The following is a 20230-nucleotide window of genomic DNA, read 5'->3' as shown; positions in this document are numbered from 1 at the left end:
CTCTGTGTCATATCTCTAATGTGTAGCAACTGTTTAGAGATCATGGTCATTTTTTATCCCTAGAGTGACCTACTGCCTAAGAAGCATGCAGTGTATAATGACTACTCGGCCTGATTCCTACATGAAGTACACAAACTATTGAGAGTACATGATTTATATATTAGGTAAAAATGAAAAAAAAAAAAAAGGATTTTACATAAAACATTGTCTTAATTTGGCCGCAATTCATAACAGTTGAGATATGCCACATATTTGCTTGAATGGATTGTGAAAATATAAGATGATAGTAGTCTGAGAAAGAACCGGTTTCAGACTACTATCAAATGAATCCGAGAATCAGACAAAAAGAAATGTTTCACCAAAATGAATTAGCCAAGAATGACCTGGTGTAGCAAGACCGTGAAGAGTTAACTGCTTAATTATTTAATTTTTTGGGCCGCGCTGTAATGATTAGGATTTTGTCTGCTTTCCTTGAGTTTCCCAACACCTGAGCTCGAGGGCCACTCCAACCTGACAACTCTGGACATCCAAATCAAGAAGCTGCGAGACAGGGCTTTGACCAGCATCAAAGATGGAGCCAGACGCATGAGAGAGGAGGCTGGAGAGATCCGTGACACTTTGTCCGACTTGGAGTCTTGGGTAGAAAAGCTCAAAATGCTGGCTGAAGAGGTATAAACACAGCAAAAATGCTTCTTTGATTTTTTTAAAAATAGTATTAGTAGGGAAAATAGTATTTGTAGGAATCTCTACAGCATTGATTATATACACTGTGTCATGCAAAAGCCTCATGATGCAGTAACATATCAAAAGAATGCAAGACATTCATCCTAATTACTGGACAAATCTGTGTGCTAAGGCATGATACACAGTCTTTCCATGAGCACTGCATAAGTTCACATGGTTTTTCTAACTGTGTCCAGCCCCAGAGCAGCATGCCTGATGTGATCATCTGGATGCTACGGGGTGAGAAGAGAGTGGCCTGCAGTCGCATCCCAGCTCATCAGATCCTCTACTCTACATTCAGTGAGCAGGCCTGTGGGCAGCATTGTGGCAAGACACAGACTGTGTATTTACAGGTACACATGAACTGTTAAAAACAGGCAAAAAAATAAATAAAAGAAATGTTTGAGTGTTATGTAGTAATCAGCTGCTTTTCTATGCTTTTTATGCTCCATCTCCACAGTACCCCATGGACAAGAATAAGGGCTTAAAGGTGCCAGTTCAGATTAGAGTTAACATGTGGCTGGGTCTGTCTGCACATGAGAAAAAGTTCAACTCATACTCCGAGGGAACCTTTAGTGTGTTTGCTGAACTGGTATGTTTCTCCCACACATACCTGGGATTCACACACAAGTATTACATTGTAATACGTGTGTGTTTCTACATGAAGTGTTCTCAGCCCCTAAAACCAAGCCCGTCTTCCTGTGTATTACAGTACGAAAATCAGGCTCAGGTGTTCGGGAAGTGGGGGACTACGGGACTGGTGGGGCGCCATAAGTTTTCTGATGTAACCGGCAAACTGAAGCTAAAAAAGGAGTACTTCATTCCACCCAGAGGATGGGAGTGGGAGTCTGAGTGGTTCATTGATCCAGAGAAAGCGTGAGTGTAATTGAACTTGGTCATCTTAGCAGGATTTGTTTGATGTTTTCAGTGAGTCTGCGCAGTGTGAAGGAAGTAGGCCACATGGACTCTCTCATGTTTACATTCTCCTCATGCCATTGAGCAGTCAATTAACGGAAATGTATCAAACTGACGGAAGTCATCCACGTAATCTTTTTAACCTATCTGTAAACTCGGAGGCAAACACAATCTGCACTCCAAGTGTTACCAGCCGATTTTTGCCTCTCACTGTATACCCAAACTTCTAGCTGTCAAAAAAAGCAGAGTAAAGTGGAAAAACAGAACTCCCCAAAATTGTTTGATGGAGGGTGTCAGACGTGAGTCTAACAGTAATAATATGGAGCACATACTTTCAGTAAGATGAGCATAGGGTTTGTTAGACTTAGATTATCAGTTAGGAAACTCCCAACATGTAAACACTGCTTGACAAAATATGTAAACGCTTCCTTGTGTTTCACACCACACGCACACACGCAACAGTGCACTGATGTCGCCGCATGTTTTGTGTTTTTGATACCGATGTTTGCAATGGTAGATATTCTCATTGTTAAATTCTCTTTTCATATTTAGTCTTATTTTTTATTTCAGTCTCCTAACAGAAGCTGATGCAGGACACACTGAATTCATGGATGAGGTTTTCCAGAATGAGACCCGCTTCCCAGGTGGAGACTGGAAGCCTGCTTCTGAACCCTTCACTGATGTGGTGAGAACACAGTTTTCTTTTCGCCTTGATAAACAGAAATATCGAGGCATTAATGTAACCATACACGTTAACTGCTCACTCACCCAAATGCCTGGAATAGAAAATAATCCCACACTCTTAATATAGATACATTTAGAAGCATATATATACCACTAAGTGGCTCTTTTTGGTTGTGCAGAATGGAGAGAAAAGTCGCAACCCTGCAGAGTTTGATTGTCCCCCAGGTTGGATCTGGGAGGATGAGTGGACTGTGGATATCAACAGAGCTGTGGATGATCAAGGTGCAGACACTCACCTCACAGCATAAATAAATAAAAATTAAAATCTAAACCATATAACTAAGGACATTTTTCGTATGAATGTCTGTGTGGTGTTTAAAGGCTGGGAATATGGAGTCACCATTCCTCCAGATGACAAGCCTCGGTCCTGGGTTCCTGCAGAGAAGATGTACCACGTTCACCGCAGAAGAAGGCTGATTCGACCCCGCAAGAGGAGTAAAGTCCCCGGAGGAGCAGCTGTGGAGGTCAGCACTGCACAGTAGGGCAGGACTATGTACTGCTTTGCCATTTCTTTTATAATTGATTCTGATTTTGTAAAATACAATTGCAACTTCCATGCGTATTGACGCATACATGAGATAATCTGCCAGGGTTGTGGCTGTGGTTGACTTGGTGGCCGGCCTGAACTAATGCTATGCTCAATTTAGTTCTTAGATCCAGGTAGAACAAATGTTTCTACCTGTTAACTATAAGTCCCTTTTTGCACGCAGAGGCGGGATCAAGGCAACCCTGAGGGCTGGGAATTCTCTTCTCTGATTGGCTGGAAATTCCACAGAAAGGAAAGGTCATCAGATACGTTTCGGCGAAGGCGCTGGAGGAGGAAAATGGCACCAGAAGGTCGCCTCGGAGCAGCTGCCATCTTCCAGCTGGAGGGAGCATTGGTGAGAATGAGAAAATCGATTTTTTGTTGATGTTGAACTACTTTTTTTTAACATCTGATTGACAGTGGCATAGTAGTAATAGTGCGAGAATAAGCCAGAGAGGATGGGATGTTATACAAAGCTGGAAGTCAACCTGTTCTTGCTGAGTCACCAAATATTTGCTTATGAATTAACCCCATCTACAGAGCTGTCATGTGTGTGTGTGTTTTCTTTGTTTCTGGGAGTGTGCGGAATATGAATGACTGTCTGGTTTTCTTGGCAGGGTATTGACACAGAGGAGAAAGAGAAAGATTCCAAGGGTGACGTTACCAAGCTGTTTGGTGCCAACACACCTACTGTGTCCTGCTCCTTTGACAGTGAGTGATGCACATACAAGTGAACATATGAGTGCATTTTGCATTAGCATAGAAGGATTTTTGACTGTCCGCTTCATTCATGTTGTGTTCCTCTTTAGGGTCATATATGTACCATCTCCGTGTCTACGTCCATCAGGCACGCAACATGACCTCCATGGACAAAGATAGTTTCTCTGGTAAGATTAAATCAAGAATGAAATTTAATGCATATAAAACTTAAGACTTTGAGTGGATTTAGATTTCAACTTAAATGAGTATCACTGCAAAAGCCCTTTGTTAAATAAAATGGTAAAACTACTTTTTCTTCCACCACAGATCCATATGCACATGTCTCCTTCCTGCATGTCAGTAAGACAACAGAGAAGCTAAGAGCAACTCTGAACCCAACCTGGGACCAGACTCTGATTTTTAATGATGTAGAGATTTACGGAGACCCCCAGAAGATTGCTTACCACCCTCCCAATGTTGTCCTGGAGTTCTACGATAGTGACCAAGTGGTACGCTGAGGGATATAGACTGTATATAGAGAAGTCTTCTGCACAATGAATCTGTTTGTTCAGTGCTTACAGTTTTGTAAGATCCCTGATTGATGATTTTGTGCAGATACTTACAGTAAAACTGTATTTTGAAATCACGCTGAAGTTGACTTCAGTGAAACTTTTTACTTTTCCAGCTTAAGTTATAAGAAAAAACATTTGACATCTTCCTTTACACAGTTTTAATTTTCTTTAAAGCAATATACACCATTCATCTGTTACTCTTACAACATCCTCTGTTAAACTCATGTTTATTTAATTATGCACACATATCAGAATATGTATGGTAATCTTGGAAGTTTCTGTTTCAGGGGAAGGACGAAATGCTGGGCCGCAGTATTTGCACCCCATTAGTAAAACTGAATTCTGGTGTGGACCAGACACCAAAACTGTTGTGGCATCCCATCATCCAGAAGGGGAAGCTGGCCGGGGAGGCTCTCGTGGCTGCTGAACTCATTCTTATAAACAAGGTTTGAAAAGAAAGTAGTGGACAATAGTCTGTTTTATAGCATTTTTTAAAAATTGTTCTCTGGGCCTTCAGATCTGTGAGACTTCCTCAAAACTGTGTTACCTCCTTCACATGCAGTCTGTCATACATACATACTGAGTCCTGAATCCTTAACTTAAACAATGTCTTCATCTTTTCATCTCCTTTCATCATATCCATGTAGTTTTGGTGATTACTGTTGACATTTCTTATGAACCTTATGAAATGTAAGGTGTAATGTTGTTTTCCTCATTCCTTTATATATAAAAAAAGCCTAATGATTGCCTCTGTCTCTGTAGTCAGGAGACTCAGATCTCCCACTGGTTCCCCCAAAGAGAGCCGAGAACCTCTACATGGTTCCTCAGGGCATTCGCCCTGTGGTGCAGCTGACTGCTGTGGAGGTAAAATACAGCCTTATATATAACTTTCCCTTCTAAAGTGATGCACATGCATGGAATTTGACCTCATTAAAACTCCCCAATCTATGTTTGATTTCAGATTCTTGCATGGGGCCTGAGGAACATGAAGCCATACCAACTAGCCGCGATATCCTCACCCAGCCTTGTGGTGGAATGTGGGGGGCAGAGGGTAGAGTCGGCCGTCATCAGGAACATGAAGAAGAGTCCAAACTTCCCAAGCTCTGTCCTCTTCATCAAAGTGGTAATGGCAATACTACACAGGCTCTATGTTATGCACAAGAATTAGGAAAATAAGTGTCTGAAAGAAAGAATAATTTAACTAAATTAACTTTTAATTTAGAAATGACTATGTTTAAACTTTTTTTTTGATTCATTTCAGTTTAGTTTTGTTTATATAGCCTGAAAGCACAACAGTTGCCTCAAAACACTTTATATTGTAACGTAAAGACCCTACAATAAAATAGAAAAAACAGAGAAAACCCCAACGATAAGAAGACCCCCTATTAGTAAGCACTTTTCCAACCGTGAGAGGGAAAACGCCCTTTTAACAGGAAGAAACGTGGGGCAGAACCAGGCACATCTGCTGTCACCAGTCGTGGGTGAGGTGAGGAAGACAAAACAAAGACATACTATGGCAGAGAGCCAGAGATTAATAATAACTAATGATTAAATGCAGAGTTGTGTATAAACACTCAGTGAGTGAAAAAGGTGAGTGAAGAAGAAAATCAGTGCATCATGGGAAGCCCGTAGCAGCCTAGACCTCTTGCAGTGTAACTAAGGGAGGATACGGGGTCACCCGATCAAGCACCAACTATATGCTTTGTCAAAAAAAGGAAACTTTACTTTTGCTCTGAATAAGTCTAAAAATGTACACCAACACCCGAATCATTCAATTTAAGATTCAATTATTATTCTCAAGAAGTTGATACGTTATGATTTAAACCCTGATTATTTATTCCATTTCCTCTATACTCTCCATCCAGCTCCTTCCGAAGGAAGAGATGTACACGCCTCCCATTGTGCTGAAGGTAATAGACCATCGTCCATTTGGCAGGAAGCCTGTGGTAGGCCAGTGCACTATCAGTTCTTTGGAGCAGTTCAGATGTGATCCATATGTCATCACCGCCGAAGGAGCAATGTCATCTAAAAGTAAGAGCAGCTCATAAACTGCAGCAACCTGCAATGAACGTCATGTTGAAAAACTAGCAGTTAACTTTTGCTTTGCGACCAGAGGAATTGGTCCCTAGAGCCATTAGAAAGAATTTAAGTTTAAGGCACTTAAGTTGGGACACTGTGCAACCACGTAATAGAAAAATAATGCGATGATTTCAAAATCTCATGAAGCCATATTTTATTCACAACAGAAATAGAAAACTTATCAAGTGTTTTTCAGAAAAAAATTACTTTTGATGGCAGCAACTTGTCTCAAAAGTTGAGACAAGGGCAATAAAAGCCTGGAAAAGCAAGTAGTACTATCTTATAGAGGTAGAATTTCTCAGAAGATGGGCAGATGTTCACCAGTGTGCAAAAACTTATATCTACAAATTTACATCTACAATTTCAGAATAATGTTCCCCAATATTCAAGAATTTGAATATCACCAAAAGATTCTGAAAATATGGAGAAATCTCTGTGTGCAAGCCTGAAAATTGGAAAGCTGTTCTGTGGTTAGACAAATTGAAATTTGAAATTCATTTTGGAAAGCATGGACGCTGCATCCTCCAGACTACACAGAAGAGGAACCGTCTGGCTAGTTGTAAGCACTCAAAAGTTCAAAACCGGTGTCTCTGATGCTATGAAGGCACATTAGTGCCTGTGGAAGTGGCACATCCAGGTGATGTCTTTTTCAGGGAAGGCCTTGCATATTTGAGCAAGACAACATTAAACTATATACTGCAGCTATAACAACAGCATGAATTCCTAGGAGAAGAATCTGAGATGCTGATGTGGCCTGCCTGCAGTCCAGACATTAAAAAAACATTTGACACATCATGAAATGAAAAATTCCACACAGAAGAGTGAGAACTGTTGATCAACTAGAATCCAACATCAGACAAGAATGGGACCACATTCCCCTCCCAAAAGTCCAGCAGCTGGCCTCCTTAGTTCCCAGATGTTTACAATCTGTTTGTTAAAAGAAGATGGGATGCTATACAGTGGTGAACAGTGCTGCCACCAAATTCAAAAGGAACTAATTTTCTTTCTTAAATTGATCCATTTGATATATTTTTATTGGGCTTATGAGGTTTCTGAATCTTTATTGATCCTTTTTTATTCACGGCATCCCATCTTTTTTTGAATTAGGGTTGTTCATACAGCCTGTAGTATGTTAATAGAGAAATACAAACTTTGATACAGTTTATGCACAGAGATAAAAGTAACTGCTCAATGTTAACAGTGGCTCTGATGATGGCGTCGCCTCACAAACATGTCTCTATCACCATGGAGGAGAAAAGACCACTGCTAGAAGCTCAGGTAAGCCCCACCACCTTTCCTAACACTCAGAAGTTTCCTCTGTTCACTTAAGAGCAGAATTTGACTATCAAGTCAAATCTGACAAACTTACTCTGATTACTCTGGCTTACAGTTTATGTACAGCATGTCAGCTGCTCTCGACAAAATGGCTTCCCCTACCTCCCATTTTGTATGTATGGTTACTTATTATGGCTGTCTAATTCACAAGGCGGGGCTCCAATGATGCTGAATGGCTGACAATCACAGAGCTACAGAAAGCTGAACAAAAATGCTATCACAAAGCCTTGAATCTACAGGGGAGTTGCCACAATAACTGCAGTTTTACTTTATCTGGCATATTTTATTGAGCACATTGTTATTGTAGTGTCGATTGTAGCATAGATGTGCAGGCATCTAAACTTAGAAGCCAGTGTTGCTACTGAAACCTCAAAAATAACATGTCTACAAGTTTCCTACTTAAAGAAAGTTTGATACTTTGGGAAATACCCCTATTTTTCCTATATTTTCCTGCATAGAGTTTGAAAATTGAAACTGCTCTAAATGCTAAATGTGATACTACTGCTAATACCCAAGTTCAGACTCAAATTAGGTAGAAACAGCTAGTCTGGCATTGTCCGTGGGTACAGTCTAAGTGCTATCACTAATTCATTCAACAGTTCAAACAGTAGCCAGTATTAAATCTGTAAAAACTACTACTACTAACAATGGCAGCCTATTATAGTCTATAATAGTCTTTATGCAGAGATAACTGGGTGGTGGCAGTAGACTCAAATTTAGCACATAGACATGTGTGTGGAATCATTATGATTGTTTGCATCTAACTCTTGTGACTCAAGAAAACAAAGGTACAGTATTGTGCAAAAGCCATCTCTCTGTTGCTGATTCAATGCTTTCCACATGCTATTGTATATGGGAGCAAAATCAGAAGCTACATTTCTGCATTTATAATTCCAGTAGTTTTGACAGGATGCTCAACCTGACTGGCTTAAATGCAGCTCCAAGCCATCTTTTACAGATGGCTGTAGACAGCTCTCTTTTGTTTGTGGTGACAAAGATTTGAACCAAATGTTTCACATTTGGATTCATCAGGCCTTGCACTTAGTTTTTTTGTATTCTACTTGTCCAGTGTCCTCAAATTTCTTTAAGGACACAGCGCACACAATGATGCTTGGAAGTAAAATATGCAGAAATGAGGGGCGGCTCAAGACATTTAGACAATACTGTATTTCCCAAAATGTCTTTTCTTTAGTTGACCAATAAATAAATTGTTGTTCTGACCACAAATGAAACTTACTGAAAAATGAAATCTATGAATGAAGTGAAGATTTAGTCCTTTGATTTATTTAAAAACAGATGTCAGTCATGGCAGGCATGGGCGCTACCTCACCACCAGAGCCACGCTACCTGCTATTAGCACCCTTTTCACAGCAGACATTTTAAACTGGCATAGCATGAATGGCATATATGAAAAATAAAATCAATATTGACTCAGTAAGTTAACACAAGATATTAAAACAGCAATATAGAATATTAGGGTATACACTAAATGAAATTAATAGATCTCAGTATAATATGTCTAAATGTCTGCTGTGTTAAAAGCTTATTGTTGTTGCTGATTGCTACACCCTTTCACAGAATCACTGTCAGTCATTAAACTGTGGCTGAAAGCACTTTATCAATTTTTTCTTCTCTGCATTTCAATTTTCTGCTATCTTTTCAGTATTTGTTCAATTTAATGTTTGTCTTCTTACTTTTTTTGTTACTTATATAAATATTTTTGACTTGATTTATTTTTGTTTTTGGTGCATCTTGATTCGCCAAAGGTTGCTGAGAAGGTAAGACTTATTAGTAGTTGATGAAATAAGATTTAATAGCAGACAAATCAACTTCTGTTCCCAAATGCAGTGAGATTAAAATGCAGGACAATTCCATCTTTAGGAAAAAGAGACAGTTGATTGGTGGAGTAAATTCTACGTCTCGCTAGGAGACCAGGAGAAATGTGGTCCTTACCTCAAGAAAGGATACGATACCCTTAAAGTAAGCCAGCTCCATTTCCTCACACAACACTCATAAAGCTGTAATCATTCATCTTGGTATTTGTATTTCAAATAGTGCGTACACTCTTCTTTGGTTGCTACAGACGACTTGAATGTGACTGTGTTCATTTTCAGATCTATGACTGCGAACTGGAAGATGTCCCAGAATTCAAAGGGCTAACTGATTTCTGCGACACCTTCAAACTCCAGCGAGGCAAGAACGACAATGGCGATGATGATCCCACTGTGGTTGGAGAGTTTAAGGTTGTCTAACAGCATTCAGAAAAACAATATTTGGAGATACAGAAAAACATTAATTAACTACTAGGAGGGACTACAGTGAACTTGATTTCTTTGTTTGAGTGTGGGGTTTACTGTTGTACCTGCAGGGTTCGTTCAAAGTTTACCCCTTGCCAGATGACCCAGGTGTAGCTCCTCCACCGCGTCAGTTCAGAGAGCTCCCAGACAGCGGACCTCAAGAGTGTCTGGTTAGGATTTATGTGGTTCGGGGAATGGACCTCCAGCCCAAAGACAATAATGGCAGTGTGAGTGTTAATCTGCATTACCTACAGTAATACAAATCTTGTCACACATATACGGTCAACACCGTTTCTTGTCTTTTCTGCTCAGTGCGATCCATACATAAAGATATCACTGGGAAAAAACACGATCGATGACAGAGACCACTACTTACCCTACACCCTCAACCCTGTGTTTGGAAGGTAAACCTTATGTGTCAATGAATTCAAACAGGTATAAATAGAAAATGTATTACATCTTAAGATTTCTATAACCGTCCTTTTTGTTGTTTAGGATGTTTGAGATGACGTGTTTCCTGCCCCAGGACAAGGACCTGAAGATCTCTGTTTATGACTATGATCTGCTTACTCGTGACGAGAAGGTCGGCGAGACAGTGATCGACCTGGAGAACCGCTTCCTGTCTCGATATAACTCATACTGCGGCTTGCCTCAAAGCTACTGCATGTAAGGAAGCAGACTTGCCTAAGTGGGAAACATTTTAATATTTTTTGGAAAACATGGAGTCAGAGCTGAGGAAACATTAATTCCAACTGTCCTGTCATCTAGTTCTGGCATCAACCAGTGGCGGGACCAGCTGAAGCCATCTCAGATTCTTGAGAATCTGGCTCGTCTTAAAGGACTTTCCAAGCCCAGGACGGAAGATAATGGAAATTCACTCACCTTCAATGGAAAAGAATACACACTGGCTCAGTTTGGTAAGGGGTTAGAAGTATAATAGTATAAATGAGTGATTTAGATGTTTTTTGTTACAAAATGAGCAACAATTAAGCTCTATTATGCCCGTCTACATGCCCTCATTGTTTGGCAAAGATTAACAGTACGTTTTGTCTTTAGCACATTTCACATTGCTACATATTGTTATAGTTTAATTCCCTGAAACATCTGTTTCTATATGTTTTATTAATTAAACAAAATTGATTTGAATGCAGCAAAAACAGCAGAATCGTTTTGAAATTCAGATGTCTCCAATTTTCAGATTTCAAGAAGATGAAACAGTTCATTTGAATCTCTTACTGTTTAAATGATAAATGGACTGATTTATTCTACATTTAAGAGCTTTCTATCTAACTTTCACACGCCGATGAATGTACTGGGAGGAAATCGGGGTTCATTATCTTGCCCAAGTATACTTTGGCATGCATCAGCAGGCATCGAACCGCCAACCTTCCGATTAGTAGATGCATAGGTTGCAACAACAATACAATATTGTTGTGACTGAATTGTTTTGCCTGTATAAGACTAGATTGTTTTAATACCAATCTAGTGATCGATTTCTTTTTCTACATTAAGAGAACAACAAGGAAATTCATCAGCACTTGGGTCCACCTTATGAACGCCTCTGTCTGCACGTGCTCAGAACACAGGCTCTCGTCCCTGAACATGTGGAAACTAGGACGCTTTACAGCACCTTCCAACCCAACCTCTCTCAGGTTAGACATCTCAAACTGTACCTGTTTCTGGGTGCGATGACTCAGGCTCAGTTATTTTTGTAAAATGTATATATTGCATTGGTTTAGGGACAACTTCAGATGTGGGTGGATGTTTTCCCCAAAAGCTTAGGCCTCCCCGGGCCTCCCTTTGACATCACACCACGCAAACCAAAGAAGTAAGTGCTGTGTTTCTCTTCAGTACTTCATTGCTGCGGATGTCACTGAGAGCTAACAATGACTGTGTTCAAATATTCAGGTATTTCCTGCGCGCTGTCATCTGGAACACCACAGATGTGACTCTGGATGAGACCAGTATCACTGGAGAGCGCATGAGCGACATCTATGTGAAAGGGTGTGTTAATTCTGCATCAAAGCCCTTGTTTGTCCAAATCTATTGTTGTTTACTTTCTCCAAAATCTTCCTTTAGGAGGTAGCAGCACTTTGTGTTAGAGGGTTACTGTGGTCAAAGGCCAATGATTATTCATGCCTGTTGTATATGTGCCAGTTGGATGCCAGGAATGGAGGAGGACAAGCAGAAGACTGATGTCCACTACAGGTCTCTGGATGGCGATGGTAACTTTAACTGGCGATTGGTCTTCGGGTTTGATTACCTGCCAGCTGAACAACTCTGCCTCGTATCCAAGAAGGTGAGGCTTGTTGCCAGTTGGTTTATTATACTGTAGATCAAAGATTATTTTAATACCATTTTAAAAAATAACACAGGTATTGTTGCAATTAAGTTAAAGCATGTTTGAATGTCTTCTTCTTCTTTTTTTTGTATAACAGGAACGCTTTTGGAGTCTTGATAAAACAGAGTTCCGGATTCCTCCCAAACTGATTGTTCAGATTTGGGATAATGACAAATTCTCACTGGATGATTACCTAGGTAAGAAACTTTCAAGTCCAACCTGTGTGTCTATGCCTAGCCTTTACAAAACCTGAATACAATGTGCTGTGATCCCAGGTACTGTGGAGCTGGATTTGCGTAACCTGGTTGCTCCGGCAAAGACCCCAGAGAAATGCTCTCTGGATATGATGGATAATGTGGAAATAGGTCCACCCAAGACAGAGCAGAACAAGTCTCTGTTTGCTCAGCAGTCAGTCAGAGGCTGGTGGCCTTGCTCTATTGAACAAGATGGGAAGAAGGTCCTGGGTGTAAGTATGAATAGAAACTTCAGTTTTCATTTGATAAGATGGAACCACAAGACATTTGGAAATGTAGAGTTAAAATACAATATTCCCAAAGTGCCATGAAGAGAAAAGATTAAGAGCTTTGGACAACAACATTATACTTCTACTTTATTTTCTATTGACTATTCCTAAATTCCTAAATTGTAAATGTGTTCCTTGCAGAAGATTGTCAGATAAATTGGCCTTAATTTAGTTGAAGTATTCCAAAAATGTCACAGGTCCTTGTTTTCTTGTCACTCTATTGTTTGTGTTGGGTTTTCAGGGCAAAGTGGAGATGACACTGGAGATTGTGAGTGAAGTGGATGCAGACGAGCGACCTGCAGGAAAAGGACGGGATGAACCCAACATGAATCCAAAACTGGACCTTCCAAAGTAAGAGCCTGCTTTACAAGATTAGCTGGGCTGGATGTTGAAAGGTATACAGGCTATGATGTCTACTAAATACATTTTCTGTCAACTACTAGTCGCCCAGAAACATCCTTCTTCTGGTTCACCAACCCATGTAAGACCATGAAGTTCATTGTGTGGAGAAGGTTCAAGTGGGTCTTTATTGGACTTATCATCCTCATCATACTGGTCCTCTTCATCGCCATCCTGTTGTATTCTTTACCGGTAAGGACAGACAAAAGCGAATGCACTGGATAACAAAGTTTTCTCATATTCTAAAATTGTTCAGCCTTATCATCTTTGTACTTCTAGGAAACTTGTCAATGTGTGATTGATTGTTCTTTCTTGCATTTTACAGAACTACATCTCAATGAAGATCGTGAAACCCTTAAGTTAGCAATAAGGACCACCAGGAGCAACGAACTCCACACAGATACTGCCAGATTATCTCAACTTGTGCCTTTTTTAACTCTAGTTTTTTTAACAAATGGGAAGGGGAGCTTGCACATTTGCACTATTTCAACATACGAACACATTTTCTACACCACTGAACTGTGACAATATAGTCCATTAAAGTGTAGTTTGCAAAGGGTTTTGGTGAGGACACTGTATGGAAAAGGTGTTTTTCCCATTAGCCCAGTTTAGGTGATATTTAGGGATTACTTTTATTAAACTGAATATTCCTTTTTATTAAAATGTTTCCATATTTGTGGACATTGTATATAAATGGGATCACAATTAATAGCTCAAAGTTTCCTTAAAGTGTATTTATTACTTGTCTGCTCCATTAGACAAAATTGCAATGTGGAAATTTCCATCTTTCTCATCTCCCAATGGAGACCTGATCCTTAGGGCATAGTGTGTTTTGGGTTTTGAAAGCCACAGAGATGCTATGTTTTGAGAAAAATGTGTCTTAGATGTTCTGATACTCCTCACACTTGAGGACTCACTACAGGTTTTGCTAAGGCAGCAGTTGTCCTTTTTCCCCCTCCTGGATCACCTGGAGCATTCTTTAGGTACCTTCCAAGCTTTGACAATTGTCCAGCTGGAAGTCACTTGAACAAGTGATGAAACGTTTCTCCCACTGAAAATGCTACAACCAGAAAGACAGAAACAACTTTCTGAGATTTCCTACCTGGATAATTGAAGACGGGTTCGAAAAATAAATCGTTCAAAAATTTGGATTTTGACTGACTAAAGCCAGTACTTTACATTTAATATTGAAATATGTACAGCACATGTTGTACAGAAGTCGACTTATATACATTTTCACAAATGGTCACTTTCTCATGATCATTTTCTATGTGTGAGCCAACACATCATTTAGTGCTTACCACAGATTATGGATGTTTAAAGCAGCCATGTAAGCTAACCTTAATGTTTCCCTTTTGGAAGCATAAAACATTTCTTTCTAATGAAAATTCATTCTTCCTGTGAGTTGCGTTGATTGCAGCGCTGCTTCAGTAAAGCCTCCACCTCTCCTCTCCGTGCCAGGCTGTTGGCTTTGCCTTGGAATCGCCCGTTCTTCCCTGCTCCCTTCCCTTGGAGCAATTCTAACACTCTGGAAAGTAAACACACAGATACAGTGCCAACCTACATAAACATTTTAACAGTAGAAGCTACATAAACATGAAAACTCTTACTGTGGTCCCATCTCAGTGACTAGTTCACTGGGTCCAGCCAGCAGAAACAAACCAGGTCCCTTTTCCTCTCCAACAGTCAGGAAAACCAGTGTTTCCTATAACCAGAACAGGGGGTTGAAAATAAATATACTGACGAGGTAATACCTAGCAGTAAAGCAGTCAAATTATAATCTTACCTCAGTGTTTATTTCATTGGCGATGATATTCATAAACTCATTGTCTCCCTCTTTTCTACAAGAGGAACAAGAACACCGTTTTGTTATTGACATACTCACCTTGATGCCAAAACGTCACTAGGTTGTAAAGAATGGATCATTTCTGAGGGTTTTTTTTTTTGAAAATGGTTAAAATGGTTAACTGGTTAGTGCAGTGTGCAATGATATCTCTAAGCAGAACCTCTTACTTGTGAAAGGTGAAGAAGCTGTCTTTGTGAGGATCATTCTTAAAGCTCTGAGCAATGAGAACCGCCATATCACGAAGCAGGCACAGGTTAGTCTGCCAAAGACAGTTTTGTAGTAGTTGAGGAGCCTTATATGTAATATCTTAAGCTGAAGCATATTTACCCCTGTCAAAAAATCTAATTCTACTATTATTAATTTATTTTTTTATTTTTACCAAATCTGTCAAACACTAATCTAGAAAGAAAATGTTCTTACTTTCTGTAGCAGCTTAACAGACTTCTGCAACTTGTCGACTGCCTCAACGTGCTCATCTGGTCCCGTTCTGATGAAAAATGACCAAAAGGAGTTTTCACTTCAAATTTCTGAATGATTCAAAGTTAAATTTTGACTATTCAGATTTAGAACTTACTTTAGAAGTGACACCAGTGAACGCTCTGTGTTGTAGCTTTTCTCTGCATACTTTAGTACCCTTTTTCCTGTCAGGAAAATTAGGTTGGTTTTGTTTTTCTTTCCTTTCTCAGTTCCCAGCAGCTTTATTACCTTGAATTTGAATACAAAGAAATTAGCTACACAACGGTTAATGTCACAAACACTAAATATAATTGTGAAAATGTCAATATTGTACCTGTAAGTGACCGAGGTTGGAGACGTGGGTTCCACAGCACATGTTGGCATCTATGCCCTCTATATCAATGATCCGAATGGGTCCTGCGTGGTCCTCTGGCAGCCCTCGACTTCTCACCTGATTTGTACAAATACAAATTATGTAATACACTCAACACAGGTCAACAGGCCTCTTTTTACAACCAGTAAGTACAATATCTGAACCTTCTCCACAGCTGGGTCATCTATAGAGAGAAGCTGAACCATGACCGGAATGTGAGCTCTGATCTTCTCATTTACACATTCTTCCAGTTCCTGAAGCTGGCCAGGTTTCACACAGGGAGTGTCCAGCTCAATGGTGCTTCTTTGACGACCCAGTTCCCTGATAAAAACCCAGAAAATCTGTAAACCTACAAGGCTTAGTGGCTACAGGAAAAATAACATATGCAGTGCTGAAGTACCAGGATGTAGTCTTGTATCCAAACATTGTGTCTGCCAGAGCTGTAATCAAATGCTGACCTAAGAGTCAAGAAGAAAACAATCATTGCTTAGGCAACAGGTAAAACAAAATGTGTGATGGTGTTTTTTTCCTATCTGTGTGGTGATTATTACCCGAGTGTTGCTGCATATGATCAAATCTCCTCTCCCAGTCTACCTTCACGTGAACCTCCTGACCCACCTCCAGAGGTGAGGCCACAAAATGCAGGGCGTCTGGTCCCTGCCTCGTCACTCTCAAAACTGGGACATCTCCAAGGAATCCATGGTCATCTGGCTGCAGGAGGACAACGTAAAAAACATGCAAATTTTGCAAGTGACATTGTACAGTCTTGCATTTGCATAAACATTTGCAATGAAAGCACATTTGATGTACACATTTATATAAAGGAGTAAGAGCTTGAAAGAAAAAGAAAATGAGCACGCTTACCTGGCCACCTCCCTCAGGAAACAAGATGGTATCTTGTAGCTTGATGTGGAATCCTTTAATAGTTTCTTTCTTTCCATTTACTTCTTGTTTTAGTTCCGCTGGGCAGCAGGAGACTACAGACGTAACAAACTGGAAGGGCACCAGAGAAATAACGATAATAATCGTGTCATATAAAATTTACAACCAGAAACATTACATGTTTCTTAAAGGACTGCAGTTGTTTAAGTGTGTGCAAGATTTAAGTCTCATGCAAGACTTTATAATGGCAAATACAAAGACTGAAGACTTAAAAAAGGAGACAGTGTCCTAAATTCCCTAAATGCATAGCATTTATTACATTTAAGCGGAGTTTTAAAGGAGAAAGTTAATACGATCTGAAATATAGAGTGTGGAAATTACACAATTATAACCTCTAACAAAGTTAAGCTGAATAAATCTAAGGTTATGTAAGATAAAAGTGCGGTTAGCTCGTAGACTATATATAAAACAGTTATAAACAAGCTTCCAGCCCTTGCTCTGGTTACAAAGGTAGCTAGCAGGTGCATCAGTTAGCAGGCATGCTAATCACTTTTGCACCGAACTGCTGATAAATTTACGGGAGGTCTTTTCGCATGCTTTTAAAAGCTTCGTACCTCTTTCATATAGCAGTCTCGCTGACATTGAAAGGCCATTTTGTCCTGTTTTTGAAAGGAAAACTGCGCCAGCCGGTAGCACGAGCACGGGGAGGTGAAGCCTACAGCTGTCAGCTGACGCCAACGGGTACCATCATAGTCCAAACTTAATGAGTTCGACTTTCACTTCATATTCTTTTTTTTTTTTTTAAATTAACCGTGAAAGATTAAATAAGCCACTATTAGTTAATCATGTTTTACAGGGGAAAGAGAAAAACTCAGGATATGAAATCGAATAAACTACAACCTAAATTGTAAAATGTAAATAAAACCAGAATGCAATGATTTTCAAATCTGATACAGCCATAAATTATTCTCAGTAGAACGCAGACAACATACCAAACCTTTAAAGTGATGAAATGTACCGATTTAAGGAAAAAAATTGGGTAATTTCAAACTAGACATCATTTTAAAAAAGTTTAGACGATGGCAACAAAATGCTGGAAAAGTAGTGTTTTCAAAAGAATTTTTTTTTTCTTTTTTTTTTTTTTTACAACTAGTTATGTTAACCGGCAACAGGTCACTAACATGACTAGGTATAAAAAGTGAGGCTGTGTTTTTAGTGCATAATTACAAGTGTACCAAAAACTAAATTTGGGCTACTGATTGAGGCTTTTAAACTTACTCCAACGTTACTGCCATCTTCTGGAGTTACCGACAAAATCATGTTCTATATCCCCCAGTTCACTCAGCCAGTGTTAGTACCTCAAGCAACATAATGCAATTATGTGTTTAATAAAACTTGCTTTTTATTACCAATCACATGCCGGTGTACAGTGAACAATTACAGAGCAATAAATAATCTCACATATAATATCATCATACATTTAAAAACAGCATTTTGGACAATAGCACATTCATTTTTAGCATATAATACAGCTTTCAGTAAACAAAGTGTTGTCCTCAGTATCTTGAACTATACATTTACAGCAGGCTTCACCAGAGATTATGAAGTATCAGTCAGACTGTTGGGAGAAAAAAATGGATGAATGGTTAGTCTCCACAATCAAATGATCAATATAAGCTAAAGATTTTCAGTCTGCATTAATTGTAGAATACTTAAATATAGATTATTGCACAAGTAATTCCCAATTTTACATTGTGCACTCCTCACTTATATGGAGAACACTTCACTTACATCACTAAGATCCCCCATATCTGGAGCTTCTCCTTTGTCACTGTTAGCCATCTCTCGGATCATCTGTAAAAGGCATTTAAACAAAAAATAATGGAAGGTATTGCATATTACATGCACTGGGATCAGAAGCAATATTGGAATTTAACTGATCTTATTACTGAGAACACTGAATTCACTCACATCCACATAATGGTCATATTCCTCCTTTCCCTCATCTTCTTCGTGCTCCCAGTCCCTCCAGTTATCAAAGTCAACTGAAATCCAACTGGCCTGTGGAATGAAGACATAACAAGACCATTTTAGGTATTATTTACTAAAAGTAAAGTTGAGAGGATTACAGAACATCCTACTTAGTTAGTTGTAATATCCTCTGGCACTCTATTAATAGCTTTAGATAAATACTTATATAAAGCTTCTCTTTGCTTATATAATGCATTTTTATGAGATGGAAAAAGTGAGACTTTTTCAACTTAAGGTTTGGGATTTTGAAGTGTACTACTCAACTGGTAAATGAATAGTGAGGAAGTATCATTGGTAAAGAATTCTTCAGCCTCATAAAAAAAAGTATTTACATGAGCCAAGCTATTTTTATGAACCTGAGTAAATACCAGATGAGAAGAATAGAATACCTTGATACTGATCGGTTTAAGGACACAGACACAAACACTCGTGCTTACCTTAGCTGGATCTTTCTGAAGACGAGGCCAAGCATAATCAGGTTTCATCTTCCTTAGCAAGACATTGATGGTGCGGTCATAGACCCTTTCTCTGGAGTCCTTTAAAGTGATGACAAGATAAAGGAGCGTTTAACAGCCTGCTTTCTGTACATTGAAGAATACAGAATATAATGCGGATGCTTACGTGGATCTGGACTTTGTCATAGAAGTGCAGCTCGTTGTAGTACACATCATCTGTTTCGTTTTTGCAGCTGTTGTAGAGAGCCAATGGGGTTGTCAAAGAAACCATTTTAGAGATTTTCTACACTGAATCACATGTGACGGGCACAGACTTAAAGAGAGGGAATGTCTTTAAAAACTCACCACAGAATCAGTTTGTCTGGCTGGATATCAACTTGGACATCTTTAGGTTTCTGAACCATGAAGTTGATGGTGACGTATTTCTTCCTGTCAAACCACAGCGCATGTGCTGGCTTGCTGTTAAAACACCAAGAAACTGCTGATGAATCACACCTGAAACCCTTTCACAATGAAAGATTTACAAAAACATAATACTTTATTGCTCAGTGAGTTTGGCAGCACTCACCTCTCCTCTGGTCTGACAATTTTAGGTTTGTTCATTCTTGTTGTTATTGTTGTTTTTAAATAAATGAGAAGTAGCTTTTCAATTCCTTTTCACCAAGAGAAAGCTAACTCACACGTGTCCGGCTGAGTTAGTAGTGTGCTCTGATGCAGCGGCCAGGCACTGGAAGCTATATATAGACCTTCTGGTATCAGCTGCTGGGAGACTTGCCTGCCACGGCCCCTTCCCTGCCCTTTATAGCCTGACTGTGGAACACTCGGGAAAACAGATGCATTTTCTGGGTTCTCACAGTGGTTCAGCCACCTTTAATTGGCTGTTTAAGAGGGTGGAGGTGGGGGCAGGGAGAATCTGAACAGAAAATTACCTAATGGGACCCACTTCAACACTTAGGAGGTTGTTGACCAACATTGCCTGAGGGGATGCAATGGAACTTTAATAATTTTGGACAAAATCTGGTCACATTGTTAAT

The 20230-nt window shown here is 39.5% G+C and overlaps 2 protein-coding genes across 7 annotated transcripts in view; one reads left to right on the top strand and one right to left on the bottom strand.

Annotated features, from left to right (window-relative positions):
• Nucleotides 1-14304, top strand: part of LOC100711626 (myoferlin) — a 25499-nt gene extending 11195 nt beyond the window's left edge. For 2 of the 4 annotated variants that reach the window (XM_005448166.4, XM_005448165.4), the window contains 33 exons: nt 477-669; nt 921-1076; nt 1184-1315; nt 1436-1599; nt 2209-2323; nt 2502-2604; nt 2704-2846; nt 3093-3263; nt 3526-3619; nt 3718-3795; nt 3935-4116; nt 4467-4625; nt 4942-5043; nt 5141-5302; nt 6045-6210; nt 7460-7536; nt 7649-7705; nt 9360-9371; nt 9475-9573; nt 9708-9836; nt 9962-10117; nt 10203-10294; nt 10386-10556; nt 10659-10807; nt 11403-11542; nt 11630-11718; nt 11799-11894; nt 12048-12189; nt 12329-12428; nt 12507-12697; nt 12996-13105; nt 13198-13345; nt 13479-14304. In XM_005448166.4, coding sequence (XP_005448223.1) covers nt 477-669; nt 921-1076; nt 1184-1315; nt 1436-1599; nt 2209-2323; nt 2502-2604; nt 2704-2846; nt 3093-3263; nt 3526-3619; nt 3718-3795; nt 3935-4116; nt 4467-4625; nt 4942-5043; nt 5141-5302; nt 6045-6210; nt 7460-7536; nt 7649-7705; nt 9360-9371; nt 9475-9573; nt 9708-9836; nt 9962-10117; nt 10203-10294; nt 10386-10556; nt 10659-10807; nt 11403-11542; nt 11630-11718; nt 11799-11894; nt 12048-12189; nt 12329-12428; nt 12507-12697; nt 12996-13105; nt 13198-13345; nt 13479-13517 — 4117 coding nt within the window. In that variant the 3' untranslated portion in view covers nt 13518-14304. The remainder of the gene's footprint in view (nt 1-476; nt 670-920; nt 1077-1183; nt 1316-1435; nt 1600-2208; nt 2324-2501; nt 2605-2703; nt 2847-3092; nt 3264-3525; nt 3620-3717; nt 3796-3934; nt 4117-4466; nt 4626-4941; nt 5044-5140; nt 5303-6044; nt 6211-7459; nt 7537-7648; nt 7706-9359; nt 9372-9474; nt 9574-9707; nt 9837-9961; nt 10118-10202; nt 10295-10385; nt 10557-10658; nt 10808-11402; nt 11543-11629; nt 11719-11798; nt 11895-12047; nt 12190-12328; nt 12429-12506; nt 12698-12995; nt 13106-13197; nt 13346-13478) is intronic. The other 2 variants (XM_013273295.3, XM_013273293.3) reach the window with 1 other exon arrangement.
• On the bottom strand, nt 14299-20230 carry LOC100711895 (alanyl-tRNA editing protein Aarsd1). Of its 3 annotated transcripts, XM_019362764.2 has the most exons (17): nt 19765-19975; nt 19542-19655; nt 19363-19429; nt 19179-19277; nt 18682-18771; nt 18502-18564; nt 16693-16821; nt 16380-16539; nt 16229-16286; nt 15993-16149; nt 15790-15906; nt 15574-15704; nt 15420-15486; nt 15167-15258; nt 14940-14994; nt 14764-14858; nt 14299-14681 (listed from the first exon to the last, which is right to left on the bottom strand). In XM_019362764.2, exons 1-17 carry the CDS (start codon nt 19797-19799, stop codon nt 14543-14545), a joined length of 1668 nt encoding a protein of 555 aa, XP_019218309.1. In that variant the 5' UTR covers nt 19800-19975; the 3' UTR covers nt 14299-14542. The 3 variants fall into 3 exon arrangements, with proteins under 3 accessions (XP_019218309.1, XP_005448221.1, XP_005448220.1); XM_005448164.4 differs by lacking the exons at nt 18502-18564; nt 18682-18771; nt 19179-19277; ... (1 more) ...; nt 19542-19655; nt 19765-19975 and adding an exon at nt 17325-17479; XM_005448163.4 differs by lacking the exons at nt 14299-14681; nt 14764-14858; nt 14940-14994; ... (6 more) ...; nt 16380-16539; nt 16693-16821 and adding an exon at nt 18091-18328 and having other exon boundaries at nt 19765-20230.

Source organism: Oreochromis niloticus, linkage group LG8, assembly GCF_001858045.2.
Source record: "Oreochromis niloticus isolate F11D_XX linkage group LG8, O_niloticus_UMD_NMBU, whole genome shotgun sequence".
NCBI classification, from domain to species: Eukaryota; Metazoa; Chordata; class Actinopteri; order Cichliformes; family Cichlidae; genus Oreochromis; species Oreochromis niloticus.
Note: the sequence above shows the minus strand (reverse complement) of the source record. Positions and strands in the feature narration are given on the sequence as shown.